This window comes from Ranitomeya variabilis, chromosome 2 (assembly GCF_051348905.1).
Source record: "Ranitomeya variabilis isolate aRanVar5 chromosome 2, aRanVar5.hap1, whole genome shotgun sequence".
NCBI lineage: Eukaryota > Metazoa > Chordata > Amphibia > Anura > Dendrobatidae > Ranitomeya > Ranitomeya variabilis.
In genome coordinates this window covers 535,069,863-535,093,399 of record NC_135233.1, presented here as the reverse complement: position 1 = coordinate 535,093,399, position 23,537 = coordinate 535,069,863, and the positions used below count along the sequence as shown (strand labels likewise).

The window sequence follows — 23,537 nt, the reverse complement described above, 5'->3', positions numbered from 1 at the left end:
TTGCGGTGTCAGTTTAGGGTTTGTGGTCAGTACAGGTTCCACCTTCTACTGAGAAAGTCTCATGTGGCTCCAAGGTCACTGGATCATAACAGAAGACGACTCGGAGGCCCAACTCCAAACTAAATCTAGAAAAATCTTGTTAAAATTAAGCAAAATCATTCCTGCATATGATGACAAAATCCATGTGTGCAGAAATTCAGAGATATTTGAGAGTTTTGCCGATAAGTTTGATTTGACTAATCAAGAGAAAAATCAGTTGTTTAAAATATGGCTTCCAGTAAGTTTCTCCAGAACTTTCTCATTAAAAATGCAAAATGATGAGTTCCATGAAAAAATGACTGATATAGAAAGATTAAAAAGGTGTACAGAATGGTCAGTACGAATTTGAATAAAAAATCAATGATAAATTGTTTTGTAAACAAATTTAGATTCCTAAATCCTGTATCTCGTGTTATTGCGTCACAAAAAGATTTTTTATTTGAATGTGCGCAATCCCTTGATTTTTCTAGAAAACATGAGAATCTTGAAAGGAAAACAAATCATACTAAGTTTTTGAAAACTAATAACATAATTAAATCTTATCAGAAGCCAAAATCAAAATCTCCAAAATTGACCCAAAATCAAATCTATGAAGTACGAAGAAAATTACATATTTGCTACAAACCCTATGAGTCTTCCACTGAAGCTGCACTGAAAGGGTTAAAAGCTGAAGGTTCAGATCTCTCTGTAAAGATGGTGGAAATTGACAGACGGAAACAGGTGAGTATAGGGGGTGCTCAACTGAACACTCCATTATCACAGCTCTTCAAGGAGTCCATAGGGTTAAAAATGACTTTATTAAATAGAGCTTTTCAACAGATTATCGACAGAGAGGTAAATTTTGGTTTAGGAATTGGCTAAAATGTAATTATATGATGTGTAAATGAGTTATACAATGTCAGAAAAAACTGACTTGAACGCCCCGCCCTTCACCATGCTGTGATTTTAATTACATCCAAACACAGGGTTCTAACCTTCCTATAAATGCAGGCTTTACCATGTTATTAGCCATAGGTAAGTGTTCACACTAGGCAGACAGGTTAGTTACCCATCCGATCTGAGATTACCTTGACGTTTGGTGGATGGGCTCACAATTTTTGGCCAAATCTTGTGCTAGGCATCTCATGTGTTTTTTCATAGATTTCACAAGCTAGTATGCTATTCACATTTCATGTACTGCACATTTCCTTGCTTTAGCACAGTAAAATTGAGTGCAGCCATTATCTATTTCTTATGTAAGACTTTTTTTTGGTTATGCACCAGTTCAGACTAGATCGCTGTTCAGTCAGTTTTCCTATATTTACTATGTACTGTTTTTTCTGACTTGAACGCCCCGCCCTTCACCATGCTGTGATTTTAATTACATCCAAACACAGTTGGTTCTAACCTTCCTATAAATGCAGGCTTTACCATGTTATTAGCCATAGGTAAGTGTTCACACTAGGCAGACAGGTTAGTTACCCATCCGATCTGAGATTACCTTGACGTTTGGTGGATGGGCTCACAATTTTGGGCCAAATCTTGTGCTAAGCATCTCATGTGTTTTTTCATAGATTTCACAAGCCAGTATGCTATTCACATTTCATGTACTGCACATTTCCTTGCTTTAGCACAGTAAAATTGAGTGCAGCCATTATCTATTTCTTATGTAAGACTTTTTTTTGGTTATGCACCAGTTCAGACTAGATCGCTGTTCAGTCAGTTTTCCTATATTTACTATGTACTGTTTTTTCTGACTTGAACGCCCCGCCCTTCACCATGCTGTGATTTTAATTACATCCAAACACAGTTGGTTCTAACCTTCCTATAAATGCAGGCTTTACCATGTTATTAGCCATAGGTAAGTGTTCACACTAGGCAGACAGGTTAGTTACCCATCCGATCTGAGATTACCTTGACGTTTGGTGGATGGGCTCACAATTTTTGGCCAAATCTTGTGCTAAGCATCTCATGTGTTTTTTCATAGATTTCACAAGCCAGTATGCTATTCACATTTCATGTACTGCACATTTCCTTGCTTTAGCACAGTAAAATTGAGTGCAGCCATTATCTATTTCTTATGTAAGACTTTTTTTTGGTTATGCACCAGTTCAGACTAGATCGTTGTTCAGTCAGTTTTCCTATATTTACTATGTACTGTTTTTTCTGACTTGAACTCCCCGCCCTTCACCATGCTGTGATTTTAATTACATCCAAACACAGTTGGTTCTAACCTTCCTATAAATGCAGGCTTTACCATGTTATTAGCCATAGGTAAGTGTTCACACTAGGCAAACAGGTTAGTTACCCATCCGATCTGAGATTACCTTGACGTTTGGTGGATGGGCTCACAATTTTTGGCCAAATCTTGTGCTAAGCATCTCATGTGTTTTTTTCATAGATTTCACAAGCCAGTATGCTATTCACATTTCATGTACTGCACATTTCCTTGCTTTAGCACAGTAAAATTGAGTGCAGCCATTATCTATTTCTTATGTAAGACTTTTTTTTGGTTATGCACCAGTTCAGACTAGATCGTTGTTCAGTCAGTTTTCCTATATTTATTTATTAATATGTAATTATTTTATACAATATAATTCTGCAGTTATAGTTATATATATATTAATATAGTATACAGTAAATACTGTAGCATTATTGTATAAGTAGAGATTATAGTAACTGTATTTTTATATGCATAGTGAAATAATTAAAATTTACTCCAGTAATAATATTTAGAATTACATTAATTACAATTATTAAATATATACATATGTATAAGATATTTAAATTATTTTGCTTCTGAATAAATATGAAATTAACCTTATCTTTTATTTTTCCTTAGAGCTTTCATTTCAAAGCAGGAATTGAACAAAAAAACTTCTTACATGAATTTATGTTTTATTTACACAGGACGTTATAATAACTGCATGATTATATATATTTAATATATTTTTTTTAAAATAGTATATAACTAATAATCTAAAACTTGTTTTTTCCTCCATTGCATGGCGCATGACGTGACAGCTGTGAGTTAAAAATAAAGATATCATATACCCTTGTTTTAGTGTAAGAAGAATTTAGAAAGCTCCTCAGCCTTTACATTCAAATGGATGAGTCTTATCTATAGGTTAGAACATAGCGTTATTGTAGATAGTGTTACATAGTATTTGGGGAATATTCAAATAAATATTAGAATATTAAATTTAATAGTATACAATGCACATTGATAATTAGGATACAATATTTTGGGTTAATATACATGTATTCTTATTCTTTGTATGTGAAATATGTAGTCTCAACTTCTATGTGTGTCACAGTCTGAGTGACAGATAACAGATGAGGGTATGAGCAGATCCTAAGAGTGAAGTTAATGTAAGTGACTATAGTGTGGAATGTACGGTATGAAACAGGCCTCTTTCAGTCTCATGATTTATGGTATGTTGAGAAAAAAAAAAATACTTTGTGTTTTTATAGAAAATAAGATTCAGTCAATATTAAGATATATTTAAATATTATTTACTCAACATATATTTCTATATTTCTTTAGTAATTATTATTTCTTGATTTAGTTAATAGTGAATAAGTGCAATCACACATCAATATGGTTTATCAAGAAAATCTACATTTAGAATAATTTTTCCAAATGATAATTTTATGATAGTCAGTGTTTTTTTTTATGGTTACATAGATGGATACACATCTTCAAACAAATATATGGCACAAGCTGATATGACAATTATAAATTAATTATTTTTAATTTTGATTTTTACAAATTATTTTTTTCATAAAATATTATTTTTTGGTATTAAGGGGGAAATGTGTTTTTGATCCAAATTACATCATCACATTTCATCAACACCTCTTCACACATTTTAATAAAGAATAAATATTAATAAAGTATTATTGGGTATAATAACATTAAGTGTTATAAAAGTCATTTTTTTTCTCTAATGAAGGATATTATATGCAAAGTTGCATAATTTCAATATTTTGGTAATCCAAGATTATGACCATTACACCATTTAAATGATGGATATATTAAGGAAATGTGTTATTGAGACATAACCTCAGCATCTATCTTCAACATATAAAGGCCTTATTTTTATTTTTATTTTTATTCTAATGTTTATTTTTCATTTTTTCTTCAATTTTTATTCTTAATTTTTATTTTTTACTCCAAGAAAAAAAAATCTATATTTAATAAAGTAATGTCTAATACAAGAATATTGCTTTATCAAATATAATGATCATATGGTTTCCTTATCTAAGAAATGTTTCAATTCTGAGTTAAATACAACAATTCTTTTACTCATTTATTCATATATATATTCTTATTTTGGTTCATGGCTACACATTTTTACATATAATTTATTAATAAAGTTTAATAATAAAAATGGAAGCACTTGTTACATAAAAGACACACTGACATCTATGGGTTCAAAAAGAAATTACATCCATGACATAAAAATGTCCTATCACATGAAGAATATGGTTAATAATATATTAATTATTATTATTATTTTTTTCCAAATATAAATTCCATATTAATATTCTGATAATTATATGGATATTATTGAGTGCTATGGTAAGCTATGATATTATAGGTTAGGAAAATTACCAGATTTGGTATAGAATAGGGAATGAAGACTTCAATCAAGATGCTGAAGACATTAATAAAGACTTTTTATATTTCTAAATTCAATTCATTCTTAAAAGTTGCAAGAAGAAAAAGCCACTATCCAGAAGTTCCACAAGGTAACAATGCTATGATTTCTGAATAATAATAGACTGTGTCAAATACAATTCATGTCACCACTCACAACTACAGCATCCATCACTGACAAGTATGAGTACAGTATCTAAACTGACAATCACAATTGGGATGATGATCTTTGATGCTAAGACGAACTGTGTTATTACGTTCCAGTGGTTTCCTGTCACCTATAAGACTTCCATGAAAGCTGGTGAACAATCAGGTAATTGTCAGGACGCTACAACCCTGACATGTGTCCTGTGCACTAAGGACTGGTTATGGTGCTATGATTAGCAGGGAAGAGTCAATGTAACCCTTGCTGTGCTGACCAAAGATGTCACACCTGTTCCAAGACCAGTGCGGATGATATGGAGATTCCAAATGATTTCCAAAGGGAGCCAATATAAGTCCAGGTCTCTAAAGGTGACACTGCACAGATATTAAAGCTACAATTCATCTATGAACTTTGTTTTTTGTTTTCTTATCAATATTTGAATTTATGGACTTTGATTGAAACATGACACACAGTCTCTACAATATCTACATTCTATCATCTATTTCAAAAGAATTATATTAAAGATTGTTTTAAAAGAACCAAGAAGAAGACATCAAAATGAAGACCAGATGACATCAGATGATGATCAGACCTGAGATGCTTCAAGTAGATATAGGGAAGTATAATTATATATTTTATATGAATATTAGTCACGGCTTACCATAACATGAATTTACATATCATTATATTATTGAGTACGTATAACAATATTATTATTATTTATATTATAAACATTAAATTATTTTGCCAAAGAAGAAGAAAAGAAGATCTTATTAATATATATTTAATTTGAGGGTTCCAATCAATGCCTGTCACCCTCAAAAGGGAGAATTGTTAAATATTAATTAATTGAATTATTCTTAATCTCAATTCAGTACTGAGCACATGGCTTCTTGCTGACATTATAAAGAGCTATTTCTGTGCATGAATCTCACAGCATAAGTCAACTCCATATAAAGGGGAACACGTGGTCTGAGGACACATATATAAACACAGCTCTTAGGAGGGTGGGGGTTCACTTTTTGTCACGTGGGGGCTGTCACCTCCTACCTACACCATCATTCTCCATGGACATCAGACAAGTCACAGAAGGAAGGAACAGCTGGCAGCTGGTAGCCATGATGAATTTCAGATTTCACACAGACAGACGGCTTCTACCATTCAAAACTTTGGGAAAGATGAGTATCAAGTGCTGATATCTACACATGGACAATCTGTTTTATGTTTTGCTGCAAAGTGGTTTTTCTGTGGACAATTCAATAAATTACTACCTTTTTTATGAGAATATCATGACATTTTTCTTTAAGAGTAATGCACCTGGTGAATAGTCTTGATTAAATGAATGTGCGAAAATAAGCATATTTAACACATAGTCATCCATATAGCATAATACACTCCTCATAGTGCTCCATATAGTATAATGCCCCGCCATAGTCATCCATGTAGTACAATTCACTTCCCATAGTGTAATGCACCCCATAGTTCTTCATATAGTATAACGTATTCCCCATAGTCCTCGATACAGTATAATGCAGCCCACATATAGTATAATGCAGCCACTACCCACAGAGTATAATGCAGCCACCCCACAGAGTATAATGTAACCCCCCATAGAAAATAATGCAGCCCCCTTCATAGTTTAATGCAGCCCCCTCAGAGTATGATGCAATCACCCCTCATAGAATATAAAAATAATACAGCCCCCATAGAATATAATGTAGCCCTGAATAGAATATAATACAGCCCACCTCCTCATAGAATATAATACAGCCCCATCAAGGAGTATGATGCAATCATCCCTCATAAAATCTAATACAGCCCCCCCATAGAATATAATACAGCCCACCTCCCCATAATATATTATGTAGCCCCCCATAGTATATAACACAGCCTCCCCCATAGAATATAATATACCCTCACAATAGTATATAACACAGCCACATAGTATATAACATGATCTCCCCCATAGACTATAATATACCCCCATAGTATATAGCAAAGCCCGCATAGTATATAGCACAACCCACATAGTATATAGCACAGCTTGCATAATATAGCACAGCCCACGTAGTAGTATACAGCACAGCCCACAGAGTAGTATGCAGTACACACAGCCCACACAGTAGTATACAGCACACACAAGCCCACGCAGTAGTATACAGCCCACACAGTAGTGTACAGCACACACAGCCCACACAGTAGTATACAGCACACACAGCCCACGTAGTAGTATACAGCACACACAGCCCACGTAGTAGTATACAGCAAAGCCCCCCCCCCCCCGAGAATAGCCCCACAGTCCAGTTAAAAACAAAAAAACTCTTCACCTCTCCTCGTGCCGCTTCACTGCCCGGCCACACAGCAGGTGTGCGATGATATGACGTCATCGCACACCCGCAGTGTCAGCACGAGGCAGAGCGGAGAATGATGGGAGAGGGATTATCATCAGACACTCTCTCCTCCATCATTGCATTCAACTGACGCTGGTATAGTTGAATGCGGCTGCGCTGGCGGGGGGGGCGAGTCGGCACTGGCGCCGCTGACAATGGCACAGTGTGCAGCGGCCCACTACTGGCACCTGCCCTTCTGGCATTTGCCAGAACTGCCCGATGGCCAGTCCGGCCCTGCTATGTCATAAAAATGTTCTCTGACCTTGGATTTAAATTTGCTGCTAGTCGAACCTACGTACTTGAGATTGCATGCGTTGCACTCCATGATGTAAACTACATGACTGCTGTTGCAATTGAGGAAACTTTAAATATGGAATTTTTTACTATGATCATGATTAAAAAAATAATTAGTTTTAAAAGATACTCCACAAGTTTTACAAGAGCAGTAACCACATTTGTAGTGTCCTTTCAGAGACAACCATGTGGGAAACAGACACGTGAATTGTGACAAAGACTAGGTGAGAGTGAATTGCCTAGTGTTTTGGCTTTTCTAGGAACTATTCTAATACCTGTTTTCAAAATGCAGTCTATGACAGGATCATCATGTAAGATGTGAAGATTGCGTTGCACTATGTTATAAATATCACTGAAATATGGACTATATGTTGGACTAGAGTAGGTGTGGAGTTCCCTTTGTTTTTACACATTGGAGATTTAACTTTATCAACTAAATCCAATCTGTTCCTATCATCTGCAATTTTATTGGCTCGTTTCGGTAGAATTGTTTTTGCGTGTCTTACACAATTTCTTGACACCATTTTGCTGAACCCAAAAAAATACATACAGGCCACATATTTTACTGTGGAGTATATCTGTGACATGCCTCACACATTTGTGTGCTAAAAATTTGGACATTTTAGGCCTTAAGTCCATTTTTTTTGCTGTCTGTTACTCTAGTTATATACAGCACTATTTTGCAGACTCCCCCAAAATATAGGCCACCTATTAGGCAGTCATGAGGAAATGTCACACACAGTATAGTGCAAAATTAAGATTAATGATGGTGTGTGGTCTGGCGGCCTATATGGGCACGATTGAGGTGATAAATGATGAAATGTACCCTGTATGATACTATTTTGAATGTACTTTAAACGACATCATTTGGAATGTAATATACCGTATTTTTCAGACTACAAGACGCATTTTTTCCCCCCAAAAAAAGGGGGGAAAATGGGGGGTGCGTCTAATAGTCGAAATGCAGGCTTACCCATGGCGGCAGAGGTGCGGTGGCAGAGGTGCGGCGGCAGAGGTGCGGCGGCAGACGTGCGGAGATGAGGAGGCGCAGTGAGCGGGGTCCCTTTCCCCGGTGAGGTGATGCAGCAGCCCGGTAAGCAGCAGAGCCGGGTGAATCCTGTTGTCATCGGTGGTGGCGGCCATCTTCCGGGGGCCGCGCGTGCGCAGATGAAGCGCTCTGCTTCCCGGGGCTTCAGGAAAATGGCCGCGGGATGCCGCGCGTGCGCAGATGGGGATCACGGCGGCCATTTTTCTGCAGTTCTTAGCTTCAGGAAAATGGCCGCGCGATCTCCATCTGCGCACGCGCGGCCTCCCGTGGCCATTTTCCTGAAGCCCCGGGAAGCAGAGCGCTTCATCTGCGCACGCGCGGCCCCCGGAAGATGGCCACCACCGATAACAACAGCATTCACCCGGCTTTGCTGCTTACCGGGCTGCTGCATCACCTCACCGGGGAAAGGGACCATACCTGTCACTGCGCCTCCTGATCCCAGCACCTCCTGATCCCAGCACCTCCTGATCGCAGCACCTCCTGATCCCTGCACCTCCTGATCCCAGCACCTCCTGATCCCTGCACCTCCTGATCCCAGCACCTCCTGATCCCAGCACCTCCTGATCCCAGCACCTCCTCATCCCAGCACCTCCTCATCCCAGCACCTCTGCCGGTAACCAGTGCTGCAACTCTCCCATGGACACCAGGCCGTGGCGTCGCCCACCTAAGCAGGAAGGGACCCTGCTCAGGTGCACGCCGTACCGCATCACCCCACCTCTGCCGACACCATGCCTCCTGTGACCCTGCTCTGCCACCGCCAGCCTTCAGGTAAGATACTGTAAATTCGGACAATAAGACGGACCCCCATCTTATAAAAAATCTTTTTTTCTGCAATTTTCACCCCAAATTTGGGGTGCGCCTTATGGTCCGGTGCGTCTTATAGTCCGCGAAATACGGTACTTTAGGGAGACAATTGATACCTCATAGTTACAGCTCAGGTCCCTGGGTGGCCAATTTTGCACTATACTGTGTGGGACATTTGCTTGTGACTATTCCCCCATTATTGGAGTCTGTTATATTTTAATAATAAAGTATGTATTTTTATATGAATATAGACCTTAGTACCATCTGTTCTGTTGGTATTTCTATGCAATTTGATAGGTCACACTAGTCCTAACTATTTATACACATGGCCTGTTAATTAATTATTTAGAGTAGATTGTTGCAACATGTGTTATCGTCATATAAGACTTTGCCACCTATTAGGCAGTGTGGTATCTCCATGACAGGCCTCATATATCTTCATGCTCCAAGTTTGGGCATTTTATGTGGGTATTCCAGTCTTTTTCCTGTCTGTTACTCCAGTTCTATACAGCACTATTTCGCAGACCCCCCCAAAAATACAGGCCACATATATGGCAGTGTGGTGTCTCCGTGATAGGCCTCATATATCTGTGTGTTCCAAGTTTGGGCATTTTAGGCCGGTATTCCAGTGTTTTGCCTGCCTGTTACTCTAGTTATATACAGCACTATTTTGCATTAAAAAAATTAAAAATACAGGCCACATATTTGGCAGTGTGGTATCTCCGTGACAAGCCTCATATATCTGTCTGCTCCAAGTTTGGGCATTTTAGGCCAGCATTCCAGTCATTTTCCTGTCTGTTACTTTAGTTATATACAGCACTATTTAGCAGACCTAAAAAAAATACAGGCCACATATTTGACAGTGTGGTATCTCTGTGACAGGCCTCACATATCTGTGTACTCCAAGTTTGGGCATTTTAGGCTGGCATTCCAGTGTTTTTCCTGTCTGTTACTTTAGTTATATACAGCACTATTTTGCATAAAAAACTAAAAAATACAGGCCACATATTTGGCAGTGTGGTATCTCCGTGACAGGCCTCATATACATGCGTGCTCCAAGTTTGGGCAATTTAGGCCGGTATTCCAGTGTTTTTCCTGTCTGTTACTCTAGTTATATACAGCACTATTTTGCATTTCAAAAAATAAAAAATATAGGCCACATATTTGGCAGTGTGGTATCTCCGAGACAGGCCTCTATCTGTGGTAAAAATTTGACCATTTAAGGCCTACATATTCTAGTGGTATTGCTGTCTGTTACTCTACTTATTGACACCAGTTTGATAACCAAAAAAATATTTTTAACTACAGTCCAGATAGTTTAAAGTGTGGTCTTCCCGCACACGTATCACATACAAGTTCGCTCCCAATTCAACTATTTGTAGTGAACATGTAAAATATTCTAGTCCATTTACAATGGGCAAGGCACGTGGCAAGGGACGGGGAAGTGGACGTGATGGTGATGGCGCATGTCGAGGCCGAAGGCAAGCTGAAATTGGGCCACCAAAAACATCCACATCTTCTCGCTGGACCTTAGTGTCCGAAGTCCTAGGGGATTGCAGCAAGACAGCACTATTGAAGCCAGAGCAGTGTGAAAAGGTTGTTGGTTAGATAGCAGATAATACTTCCAGTTACTTGGCCACCACCACCAGCACCCTGTCTTCCACACGGTCAAGTCTGATTAGCCGTGAAACTGCACCGCATATTACTCACCCTGATCCTCCTTCCTCCCACCATGCTGAGTGCCCTGAGACAACTGATCCCACATTCGGACACTCCGAAGAGCGGTTCACTTTTTCATTTATAGATTTGGGCCTCTTGCCCGGTTCACTTGAAGCGGGGCAAGATGAGATTCCATGTAGTGATGATCAAATATTTGAGCAACCATGGTTATAAGAGGTGGACGATGATGAGACACAATTGCCAGAAAGTCAGGAGGAGGACCAGGGTGCGGAAGTGGAAGATGAGGTGGTGGATGATATAGTAACTGACCCTACCTGGCAGGAGGACATGCAGAGGGAGGACAGCAGCACACAGGGGGAGGGAGGCGTAGCACCCTTTCAGGCAGGAAGAAGCAGTGTGGTGGCTGCAGACAAAAGGCGGGCAACCATTCCCCGTAACACCAACATAACGGAAGTTGCCAGTCCAACTGTTCTGTCTCTGCCATCAAATTTATTACCTCTGATTATCTGTTTGCATAATTTGAAGGTTTCTCAGTTTTCTAGTATACAGTTATTGATATATTCATACCTTTATTTATCTGTAGTGCTTTGGCTCCCTCTAGCGGTCAGAGTCATGTTGACAGTTCTATTTTCTGTTTTTGTATTTTCCATGTCTGATTCTCCTCCCCCTTTGCAATGCATTATGGTAGCTCAGCCTCCATCTCCCTCCATTTTCTCTTCACTTCCTTCAGTCTGCTTTCAAGGAAAGACACTTGTACTTCATCCCCCTTGCGATTGCATTGCCGGTATGTCTTTATGTTTTCTCTAGATAATTCCTGCTCTATATTAGCCTAGCCTAGCCAGTTGTACTCCTAGTTCAGTTACTAGCTTTCTAAATGTTATGCATAATGTACATCATGTGTAGTATGTATTTCTTCTATACCATGCACTGATTCTATGTATATCATTGTTTACAGTTTCACCGCATCAATATACCACTACGTTTAATAAAGCACAGACTCAACCACAGTCTCCTTATTGGACTCTGGTATAGCAGTTTAGCTGCTTGTATAGCTACGTGAGCCTGCCTTATTTAGTGAGGACAGAACACCAACTGTTAGGTCTTCCTGAGTCTGGTTACTTTTTAAAGACTCTGCCGATAACCCCAACCCCATTTGCAATATTTGTCATGCCAACATCAGCAGGGGTAGCAAACCTACCAGCCTTAACAGCATCAGCATGATAAGGCACATGGCAGCAAAGCAACCGACTTTGTGGGCCCAACCCCAGGCTCCAGGAAAAGGGTGACACAACCGCTTCTTCCACTGTTGTGCGTGGAAGCCAATTCCCTGTCCATGGTGCATGCGAAGATGACTCCTGCCCATCACCTGCCGTTGCCCACACTGAAATAGCACCATCCTCATGCACATCCACATCCTTGTCCCAGTGCAGCCTTCAGTTGTCCATACCCCAGTCATTGGAACGCAAACGGAAATGCGCAGCCAACACCCGACAGGCCACAGTACTAAATTCACATATTTCTTGTCTGCATGCGCTGGAAATGTTGCCTTTTAGGCTCATGGAGATGGAATCTTTCCACATCCTGATGGTGGCGGCAGACCCAAGGTACTCGGTCCCCACCCGTCACCATTTTTTCCACTGTGCCATCCCGGCATTACACAAGCACGTGTCCCACATTACCTGTGCCCTCAACAATGCAGTTACTGGGAAAGTACACCTAACCACGGACACGTGGACAAGTGCTTGTGGCCAGAGACGGTACATCTCACTGACGGCACACTGGGTTAACATAGTGGAAGCCAGGACCCAGTCAGATCTTGGAATGGAACACTGTTAGTGTTGGCGGAACACACCAAGTATATATATGAGTTATAATAGGTGCGTTCGCAACCCGGGGTCCACTGTGCAGGAGAGAACCTGCTGCTAGCAATTGGCGGCACTATATGGCGGTATAAGCAAACTCTGTTACTTCACAGAATCGCTAAGATAGGAAAATGCTGTGCCCTGTTAACCTCACAGAGGCTCACAGCTACCTAACAGAGCAGAAAGCAAACAGTGGTCATGCAGTCAGTATAGCACACGAACAACTCCTCTCCGGTGGAGCCGGAATTCTAGTGGCTATACGCCAGCCCTGAATTCATACACACAAAACTCCAGCCTCAAGCACTACAGGCAGAAATGAGGCTGAGGAATGTGAGGGAAGGGGTGAGGACCGTGAGGTGAGTCACAGACAGAGCCATGCAGCAGGCAGCGTGCAGGCAGGAGCAAGGAGGGAGATCATTACAGACAGAGACAGTGTACACTACTTACTGTGTATGTACTGCTCTACTGTCTGCGAGTCCTCCATTCCAGCAATGTGAGTCCAGGACACAACCCAGGGTAGGACCACAGGGCGCCGCCGCTCCACCTCAGCAGTCAGTCACAGTCACATTGCGGCCGGGCACCACTGAGGCTGTGAACCAGTGGCATCACTGAGTCTCAGCAGGGGGAGTAGGGAGAGTCGGCACCAGCACCACGTGTTCTGGCTACCGCTCTGCTGCCCCCTGTCTTCAGGAAGGGACGCACAGCCAGAGCCAGGACTAGTATAAAAAAAGCCCCCCCGCTTGTTCCCGCCCTAGGCACGTGCCCTCAAGTGCCTAGTGGCAAATACGGCCATGGAGGGGTCATTGGCTCTGTTGCAGCCATCCACATAACCTCCCTTCCTGCGAATGTCCTTAGGCATTTTGCTGCCTGCTAGGGCTCAGTAGATGGGAACCCCTCTTTCATCACATGTGGGCTCCCACTCCAAGGAGGACACAACAAGGAAAGTTATGAGGACAGGTGTTTGAACACAGTATTTCTTTCTGATGGGATCACAGCTATTATGCAGCAAAATTACTATTATTCTATGACTTGTCCATATCCTCCTATTTTAATGTCTTATGTTGTAGAGTATAAGCAAGGGGAGGTCCAGACAGATGTTTTACAGGTTTGGGCTTGCAGGGGCTTGAGCCAATATGGCAAGTAACACAATTAAAAATGTTTTGGTGAGTGTCAAGGACTTATTAACCCTTTTAGGCAAACCCCTGCACATTTAGCTGCTTGGATTAATCCGAGTGTTAGATTTAAAAAGAGGTGCAGGTAGTCTAGGGGGAGGGGTGCACATTTTTGCTCCAGCATCAGTGTAAGTCCAGACTTAGGGTACCGTCACACAGTGCCATTTTCATCGCTGCGATGGCACGATTCGTGACGTTGCAGCGTCGTATGATTATCGCTCCAGCGTCGTAGACTGTGGTCACACGTTGCAATACACGGCGCTGGAGCGATAATTTCATGACGTATTTGCGATGTAGAAGCCGTTGGTTACTGTGCGCACATCGTATACAACCTGTGTCACACGATGCAATCATGCCGCCACAGCGGGACACTAGACGACGAAAGAAAGTTTCAAACGATCTGCTACGACGTACGATTATCAGCGGGGATCCGGATCGCAGTAGCGTGTCAGACACAACGATATCGTAACGATATCGCTAGAACGTCACGAATCGTGCCGTCGTAGCGATGAAAATGGCACTGTGTGACGGTACCCTAAGAATGAAAAGGATAATGGGATTCACCTGGAGGGTAGGGTGCATGGTGAGGTATATATTTGCTTTGAAGATCTCATGGGTGTCCATATTAAAAAGGAAATTACAGAAAAGATTTGGAAAGACAAGTAGGTCTAAATTTTTTAACTTTTACCATTGGAAAAATTTAGTTTAGATACAAACAAGAAGGGCGATAGTAAGAAAGAGGAAGAGAAGGAGTGCAGATGGCGCTTGACCTGGACCTTTACTAATTGACTGCAGGCCTTTACGATTTTGGCTAGCGTCATAGGTGAAAAGGCACCTAAGAATTGCTCTCCCCTGTTTTGTTACATGGATTCTATTGGTGAGGCATATAGGATTTATGGGGGCAAGCATGATTGAGGTACGATGACCAATTTCGCCAGCAGAAAGTCATTTGTCCTATGATACGATGGGACCTAAAGGAAATTGGCCTATGGTTGAGGGTGATAGCCCCAACTAGATAAGGACTTTCCTTAAAAGGTGGGGCTAGTTTCAAAGTCTGGGGTGCATCCACATATGCTTACCCGAATCCTTGAAGGGCTGAAGAACCTTGTGGATGCTGTCGTTGCTTTGGAGATCCAAGATAGGAATGGTCTAAGCAGGTGGCTGCTCCGGCCGGTAACAGCCACCTAGAAACTATGCTCTGGGAGAGGGCGAGGACCTGTGACTCCGGACGCCGCGTGAGGTGGAAGCGGTGAGTCCGGATGAGCTGCAGGACCTTTCTGGCGTCACAGGGCACGTGATCGCTTCCCTGAACCCGTGAGTGCAAGTTCACTTGCACTCACGGGTTCAGGGAAGCGATCACGTGCCCTGTGACGCCAGAAAGGTCCTGCAGCTCATCCGGACTCACCGCTTCCACCTCACGCGGCGTCCGGAGTCACAGGTCCTCGCCCTCTCCCAGAGCATAGTTTCTAGGTGGCTGTTACCGGCCGGAGCAGCCACCTGCTTAGACCATTCCTATCTTGGATCTCCAAAGCAACGACAGCATCCACAAGGTTCTTCAGCCCTTCAAGGATTCGGGTAAGCATATGTGGATGCACCCCTGACATTTTAAGTATTGATTTTTAGCCGGAGATATCCTGCGCCTGTTTCCCTTAGAGACTCTTTTTGAATCGTATAGCTTATCAACAAGCATCACTGATTGAGCTTTCAAAGCGGACCACCTTTATTTGGGGCATTTCTGTATACAACAGCACCTTATTTCCTTTACATTTGCCACTGTCCAGCGCGCACCTATATACCTTAGGTGTATATTGTTTCTTACTACATATCTTATTTACAAACCATTTGTGGAGGTTTGTTGGTGTCGCTGCAAGGACTCTGATTTACGGATACTTAGCGCCACCAGATACTGTTTTTTTACTAGTTTCAAAGTCTAATCAGGAAGCCAGTTAAAAAAGTCAGGGATTCGGAAGTCAATCAGGGCAACCGATACCTCAAAAGCCAAATTTGTGTTGAAAATTCAATGACAACCAGTGCAAATTCAGAGTTAACTGTATATTTAAGCACCTCTGCTTCCATTGGAGATCATCGCATGATGCAGCACATTGTTTCACGAGAAATAAGGGACAGATACTCAGCTATAATACCCAATGGAGTGATCCCAGTGAAGATATCTGCAAAGCTTCCTTAAATTGGTTTTCCGATAGGGAAAAAGCAGAGTTGTTGGCAGCAAGATTCGATGAGGGCTTTAGAATTCCACCCCCTTCATTTAAAATCCCATGCATTCTTAAAAACCTTAAATCCACTTATTCAGTGGTGGTCTTAAACAAGTTAGGGAAGAAAGTAGCTTTGGACCCATTTAAGGAACCTCCTTTTTTTTATTTAGTGGTTAACCCTTTGAGAATTGTCCCTAAGCAGCTGAATAAGTTTCGACTGATTCAACATCTTTCTTACCCTCGGGGTACGTTAGTTAATGATGATATTGATCATAAACTTTATTCAGTGGCATGCAGTGGGGAATATAAGTATTTGATACAGTGCCAATTTTGCAAGTTCCCCACCTACAAAGAATGGAGAGATCTGTAATTTTTATCATAGGTACACTTCAACTGTCAGAGACAGAATCTTAAAAGAAAACAGACACACTTTTTTCCACCAAAAGTTTTTAGGAAGTAGGGTGGTGCAGCTTATAGTCCAGATGTACCTTATATATATGTACCGTGTGACTGTGGATGGGAGAGGAGCAGCAGCGACGGAGGCAGTAGCGGCTGATGCAGCTAACACGTGTGCCCGCAGTTAAAGAAAATCAATGTTCATTGCTCCCCACGCCCATAGTCCTTCCTACCTCTGTCACCTGAAGCCAGCGACGAGAGGTTACGGGAACTATGGGCATGTGGATCAGTGAATGTTAATTTTCTTTAATAGCGGGCACAGTGATAGCCGCAGCCGCCTGCTTCCTGCAGCTGCTGGGCGATCACGTGAATATTCACTGCTCTCCACACCCATGGAAGTGCAGAGCAGTGAATATTCAATCTCTTAAATAGTGGGCACATATGCTCGTCCAGTGCCTGAGCTAACAGTGTGCCCGCTATTAAAGAAAATGAATATTGACTGTACTCCATGTCTATAGCCCCGGGCATTAAGAACAGTGAATATTCCACCAGCTGACCTCAGCATAGAGGGCGCATGGCAGTTATGCCATGCTCTGCTTACACGCTGAAATCAGCTGCCAGCATCAGAACAGGACGCCGCTGCGAGAGAGCGGAGGGATGGTAAGTGGTGATGAGCGAGCATGCTGGCGTGGTCTCCGAGTATTTTGGCGTGTGCAGAGATTTAGTTTTCATTGCCGCAGCTGCACGAGTTGTGACTGCTAGACAGCCTGAATACATGTGGGAGTTGCCTGCTTGTTAGAGATTTTACACATGTATTCAGCCTGTCTAGCAGCCACAAATCATGCAGCTGCAGCGACGAAAGCTAAATCTCCGAGCATGCCAAAATACCACCAGAGCATGTTCGGGGAAACCCGAGTAACGAGTATAGTCACTCATCACTAAAGTACACTACCGTTCAAAAGTTTAGGGTCACCCAGACAATTTTGTGTTTTCCATGAAAACTCATACTTTTATTAATCAAATGAGTTGCCAAATGAATTGAAAATCTAGTCCAGACATTGACAAGGTCCGAAAAAAAGATTTTTATTTTAAATAATAATTTTCTCCTTCAAGCTATGCTTTTGTCAAAGAATGCTCCCTTTGCAGCAATTACAGCGTTGCAGACCTTTGGCATTCTAGCAGTTAATTTGCTGAGGTAATCTGGAGAAATTTCGCCCCATGCTTCCAGAAGCCCCTCACACAAGTTGGTTTGGCTTGATTGGCACTTTTTGCGTACCATACGGTCAAGCTGCTCCCACAACAGCTCAATGGGGTTGAGATCTGGTGACTGCACTGGCCACTTGATTACACATAGAATACCAGCTGCCTGTATCTTCCCTAAATAGTTCTTGCATAATTTGTGGGTGTGCTTTGGGTCATTGTCCTGTTGTAGAATGAAATTGGCTCCAATCAAGCGCTGTCCACAGGGTATGGCATAGCTTTGCAAAATGGAGTGATAGCCTTCCATATTCAAAATCCCTTTTACCTTGTACAAATCTCCCACTTTACCAGCACCAAAGCAACCCCAGATCATCACATTACCTCCACCAGTTGGTGTCGGCCACTCTTCCAGCATCTATTCAGTTGTTCTGCATCTCACAAAGGTTCTTCTGTGTGATCCAAACACCTCAAACTTGGATTCGTCTGTGCATATCACTTTTTTCCAATCTTCGTCTTCCTCTGTCCAATGTCTGTGTTCTTTTGCCCATATTAATCTTTTCCTTTTATTAGCCAGTCTCAGATACAGCTATTTCTTTGCCACTCTGCAATAAAGGCCAGCATCCCAGAGTCGCCTCTTCACTGTAGACGTTGACACTGGCATTTTGTGTGTACAATTTAATGAAGCTGCCAGTTGAGGACCTGTGAGGCGTCAATTTCTCAAACTACAGACTCTAATGTGCTTGTCTTGTTGCTCAGTTGTGCAGTGGGGCCTCACACTTCTCTTTCTACTCTGGTAGAGCCTGTTTGTGCTCTCCTAAGAACAAGAATAGACTGTTGAGTTTCACATGAAAGTTATTTTTTTTCTGGCCATTTTGAGAGTTTAATGGAACCAACAAATGTAATGCTCCAGATTCTCAACTAGCTCGAAGGAAGGTCAGGTTTATGGGTTCGCTAATCAGCCAAACTCTTTTTAGCTGTGCTAACATACTTGCACAAGGGTTTTCAAGGGTATTCTAACTATCGATTGGCCTTCTTACACAGTTAGCAAACACAAAGTACCATAAGAACACTGGAGTGATGGTTGTTGGAAATGGGCCTCTATACACCTATGAAGATATTGCATTACAAACCAGACATTTGCAGCAAGAATAGTCAATTACCACATTAACAGCTTGTGGATCTGCGGCAGCCGAAATCTTCACATGCCTGCTTTCAGCTTCACCAGGTGAGCGATTTTCTTGGTGATCCCTCCATTCTTTTTGTGAGATAAGACCATATTTGCGCTTTGTGTCTCCCTTTTCCCTTCAAATATTAACTGTATGACACTAGGAACAGAAGATTTTTTTGTGGCCTCTGGATCAGGCCTCTATAATACATTAGAAGCTACAAACTATTTTTAAGTCAGGTCGCCTACTGTATGTGAGTCACCCAGCCAGGGCAGTGGGGTACTCGGTACCGGGTCCGGTCTCAAAAGGGGGATGTCACGGGGGCTGCAACCCAGTCCGTGGCCCTGGGGCTCAACGTTAAAGGGGAACGGTCTTTAAAGGGGAAAATGTTAAAAGTCTGTTGTGTCGCCACCTGTGGTGTTCGGTCAGTAGTGGGACCGACGCTGCGTTCAAGGGGTTGCCTGGGGGATGTTGCGGCAGCACAGGTGTTACACTTCCCACAGGTGAATCGGGGTCCCCAGGAGTCCTATGGTGTAAGGCGTGGATAGTATGTGCCGGTGAATAAATGGAGGAGACAAGTTGTAAGTCTTTACCTGGTTTACTGCTGTTGGAGACGGGATTTCTAACCTACTCAGGTGTTCTGTGTCTTATGTACCCAAGCAATGAAGCAATAATCAGAGAGACACACTGCTCATTGTCTGTCCAAATAGTCTCTGTTCTTTATTTTTAGGGCTGGGCTTTTAAAGCCCCAAGATCAAGAGGAAATATAGGGTTACATAATAAATTGGCAATAATATGGATTATACAATGGGTTGTCATACACATCCTGGGATACAAGATAGATTACATAAAAAAATGTCAGCGTGCTCTGGTTCTGAGATTTTGTTTGAAAACTCAGGATTTTTGGGTGGCTAAAGACAAAAACAGACACATATCGTTAGTCTAGAAATAAACCACATGTCCTTGACCAATTCTGAGAAATTCTGACCACTACTATGTGGAATGTCTGGGAAATTGTCCACAAGGAGAGACAGATGATAACCAAAAACATATGACCTGTGTAACAACCCTGCTGGCATCGCTGCATGGCCTCACATCCCCCACCTGCATTACACTCAAACTCACTTACTTCTCTGGGCCTTGTTGTGACTTCTCTCTGCTGCCAGCTCCATGCTGTGTGCCTCATGTCTCCTGTTTGCTCTGTACATGCTTGCTCTGTGCATGCTCTGTCTGTGTGCATAGGGGGGTGGCGCCGGCAACTCCTGTGTCTTATTGAGTCTGTGTGCACCTTGCTAAGGTGTCCCCGGCCAATTGCCATGAGGCTTCCTGTATTTAAGTCAGTTCCCTCAGTCAGTTCTTAGCTGCTGAGGTGCCAGGCCCTGTCTCTTTTACTCTCGTGTCCACCACCCAGGAGGGCGTTGTACCCTGGTCTGTGTCCTGTGTAGCCACCCAGTGGGGCTTAGTACCCTGGCTTGTGTCCATGTCTCTGTTCCTTGTCCTGTTCCTGACTTTGTCTTAGCTGTTGTGAATTTGCTTTTTGCTCCCTCTAGTGGTTACTAGTTTTTTGACTCTGGTTTTTCTGTCATTCCTTTTATCCGCACCTGGGTCGTTAGTTAAGGGTGTTGCTATATAAGCTCCCTGGACCTTCAGTTCAATGCCTGGCAACGTAGTTATCAGAGCTAGTCTGCTGTGCTCTTGTCTACTGATCCTGGTTCCAGTAATATCAGCTAAGTCTGCTTTTTGCTTTTTGCTATTTGTTTTGGTTTTGTATTTTTGTCCAGCTTGTTCCAAATATATATCCTGACCTTTGCTGGAAGCTCTAGGGGGCTGGTGTTCTCCCCCCGGACCGTTAGACGGTTCGGGGGTTCTTGAATTTCCAGTGTGGATTTTGATAGGGTTTTTGTTGACCATATAAGTTACCTTTCTTTATTCTGCTATCAGTTAGCGGGCCTCTCTGTGCTAAACCTGGTTCATTTCTGTGTTTGTCATTTCCTCTTACCTCACCGTTATTATTTGTGGGGGGCTTCTATCCAGCTTTGGGGTCCCCTTCTCTGGAGGCAAGAAAGGTCTTTTGTTTTCCTCTACTAGGGGTAGCTAGATTCTCCGGCTGGAGCGTGTCATCTAGAATCAACGTAGGAATGATCCCCGGCTACTTCTAGTGTTGGCGTTAGGAGTAGATATATGGTCAACCCAGTTACCACTGCCCTATGAGCTGGATTTTTGTATTCTGCAGACTTCCACGTTCCTCTGAGACCCTCGCCATTGGGGTCATAACAGTTTGCCAGGCCAGTATTAAAGGTTTAATGCATTGCAGAAGAGGGATTATAAGAAAGAAGATTCTGAGTTTTTTTTTTTTTCTTCTTCCCCTTTACCTCAGAGTGGCTATGCTTGCTGCAGACATGAATGTCCAGACCTTGATTACAAGTGTGGACCAGCTGGCTACTCGTGTGCAGGGCATACAAGACTATGTTATCAGAAATCCTAGGTCAGAACCTAAAATACCGATTCCTGAACTGTTTTCCGGAGACAGGTTTAAGTTTAGGAATTTCGTGAATAATTGTAAATTGTTTTTGTCCCTGAGACCCTGTTCATCTGGAGACTCTGCTCAGCAAGTAAAAATTGTTATTTCGTTCTTACGGGGCGACCCTCAGGATTGGGCTTTTTCGCTGGCGCCAGGAGATCCGGCATTGGCTGATATTAATGCGTTTTTTCTGGCGCTCGGTTTACTTTATGAGGAACCCAATCTTGAGATTCAGGCAGAAAAGGCCTTGCTGGCTATGTCTCAGGGGCAGGACGAGGCTGAAGTGTACTGCCAAAAATTTCGGAAATGGTCCGTGCTGACACATTGGAACGAGTGTGCACTGGCCGCTAATTTTAGAAATGGCCTTTCTGAAGCCATTAAGAATGTTATGGTGGGTTTTCCCATTCCCACAGGTCTGAATGATACTATGGCACTGGCTATTCAAATTGACCGGCGGTTGCGGGAGCGCAAAACCGCAAATTCCCTCATGGTGTTGTCTGAACAGACACCTAATTCGGTGCAATGTGATAGAAAAATCGCAAATTCCCTCATGGTGTTGTCTGAACAGACACCTGATTTAATGCAATGTGATAGAATCCTGACTAGAAATGAGCGGAAAATTCATAGACGCCGGAATGGCTTGTGCTACTACTGTGGTGATTCTACACATGTTATCTCAGCATGCTCTAAACGTATAGCTAAGGTTGTTAGTCCTGTCACCGTTGGTAATTTGCAACCTAAATTTATTCTGTCTGTAACTTTGATTTGCTCACTGTCGTCTTATCCTGTCATGGCGTTTGTAGATTCAGGTGCTGCCCTGAGTCTTATGGATCTGTCATTTGCTAAGCACTGTGGTTTTACTCTTGAACCATTGGAAAATCCTATTCCTCTTAGGGGTATTGATGCTACGCCATTGGCAGCAAATAAACCGCAGTATTGGACACAGGTTACCATGTGCATGACTCCTGAACACCGCGAGGTGATACGTTTCCTGGTTTTACATAAAATGCATGATTTGGTTGTTTTAGGGCTGCCATGGTTACAGACCCATAATCCAGTCCTGGACTGGAAGGCTATGTCAGTCTCAAGTTGGGGCTGTCGGGGTATTCATGGGGATTCCTTGCCTGTGTCTATTGCTTCTTCTACGCCTTCGGAAGTTCCGGAGTATTTGTCTGATTATCAGGATGTCTTCAGTGAGTCTGAGTCCAGTGCACTGCCTCCTCATAGGGACTGTGACTGTGCTATAGATTTGATCCCAGGCAGTAAATTTCCTAAGGGAAGACTGTTTAATCTGTCGGTACCTGAACATACCGCTATGCGTTCATATATCAAGGAGTCTCTGGAGAAAGGACATATTCGTCCGTCTTCTTCCCCTCTTGGTGCGGGATTCTTTTTTGTGGCAAAAAAGGACGGATCTTTGAGACCTTGTATTGATTATCGGCTTTTAAATAAGATCACTGTCAAATTTCAGTATCCTTTACCGCTGTTGTCTGACTTGTTTGCCCGGATTAAAGGTGCCAAGTGGTTCACCAAGATAGACCTTCGTGGTGCGTACAACCTTGTGCGCATTAAGCAAGGTGATGAATGGAAAACCGCATTCAATACGCCCGAGGGTCATTTTGAGTACTTGGTGATGCCTTTTGGGCTCTCCAATGCGCCTTCAGTTTTTCAGTCCTTTATGCATGACATTTTCCGGAAGTATCTGGATAAATTTTTGATTGTTTATCTGGATGATATTTTGTTTTTTTCTGATAATTGGGATTCGCATGTGGAGCAGGTCAGGTTGGTCTTTAAAATTTTGCGTGAAAATTCTTTGTTTGTCAAGGGCTCAAAGTGTCTCTTTGGTGTACAGAAGGTTCCCTTTTTGGGGTTCATTTTTTCCCCTTCTGCTGTGGAGATGGACCCAGTCAAGGTCCGAGCTATTCTTGATTGGACTCAGCCCTCGTCAGTTAAGAGTCTTCAGAA

At 42.3% G+C, this 23,537-nt stretch overlaps 1 protein-coding gene across 1 annotated transcript in view; it reads left to right on the top strand.

Moving 5' to 3' along the window:
- Window positions 1-21,576, top strand: part of LOC143809694 (uncharacterized) — a 222,956-nt gene extending 201,380 nt beyond the window's left edge. The window contains exon 2 of the mRNA XM_077292739.1: window positions 20,571-21,576. Within this exon, the coding sequence (XP_077148854.1) occupies window positions 20,571-20,611 (41 nt within the window). The 3' untranslated portion in view covers window positions 20,612-21,576. The remainder of the gene's footprint in view (window positions 1-20,570) is intronic.
- Window positions 21,577-23,537: the final 1,961 nt, after the last annotated feature.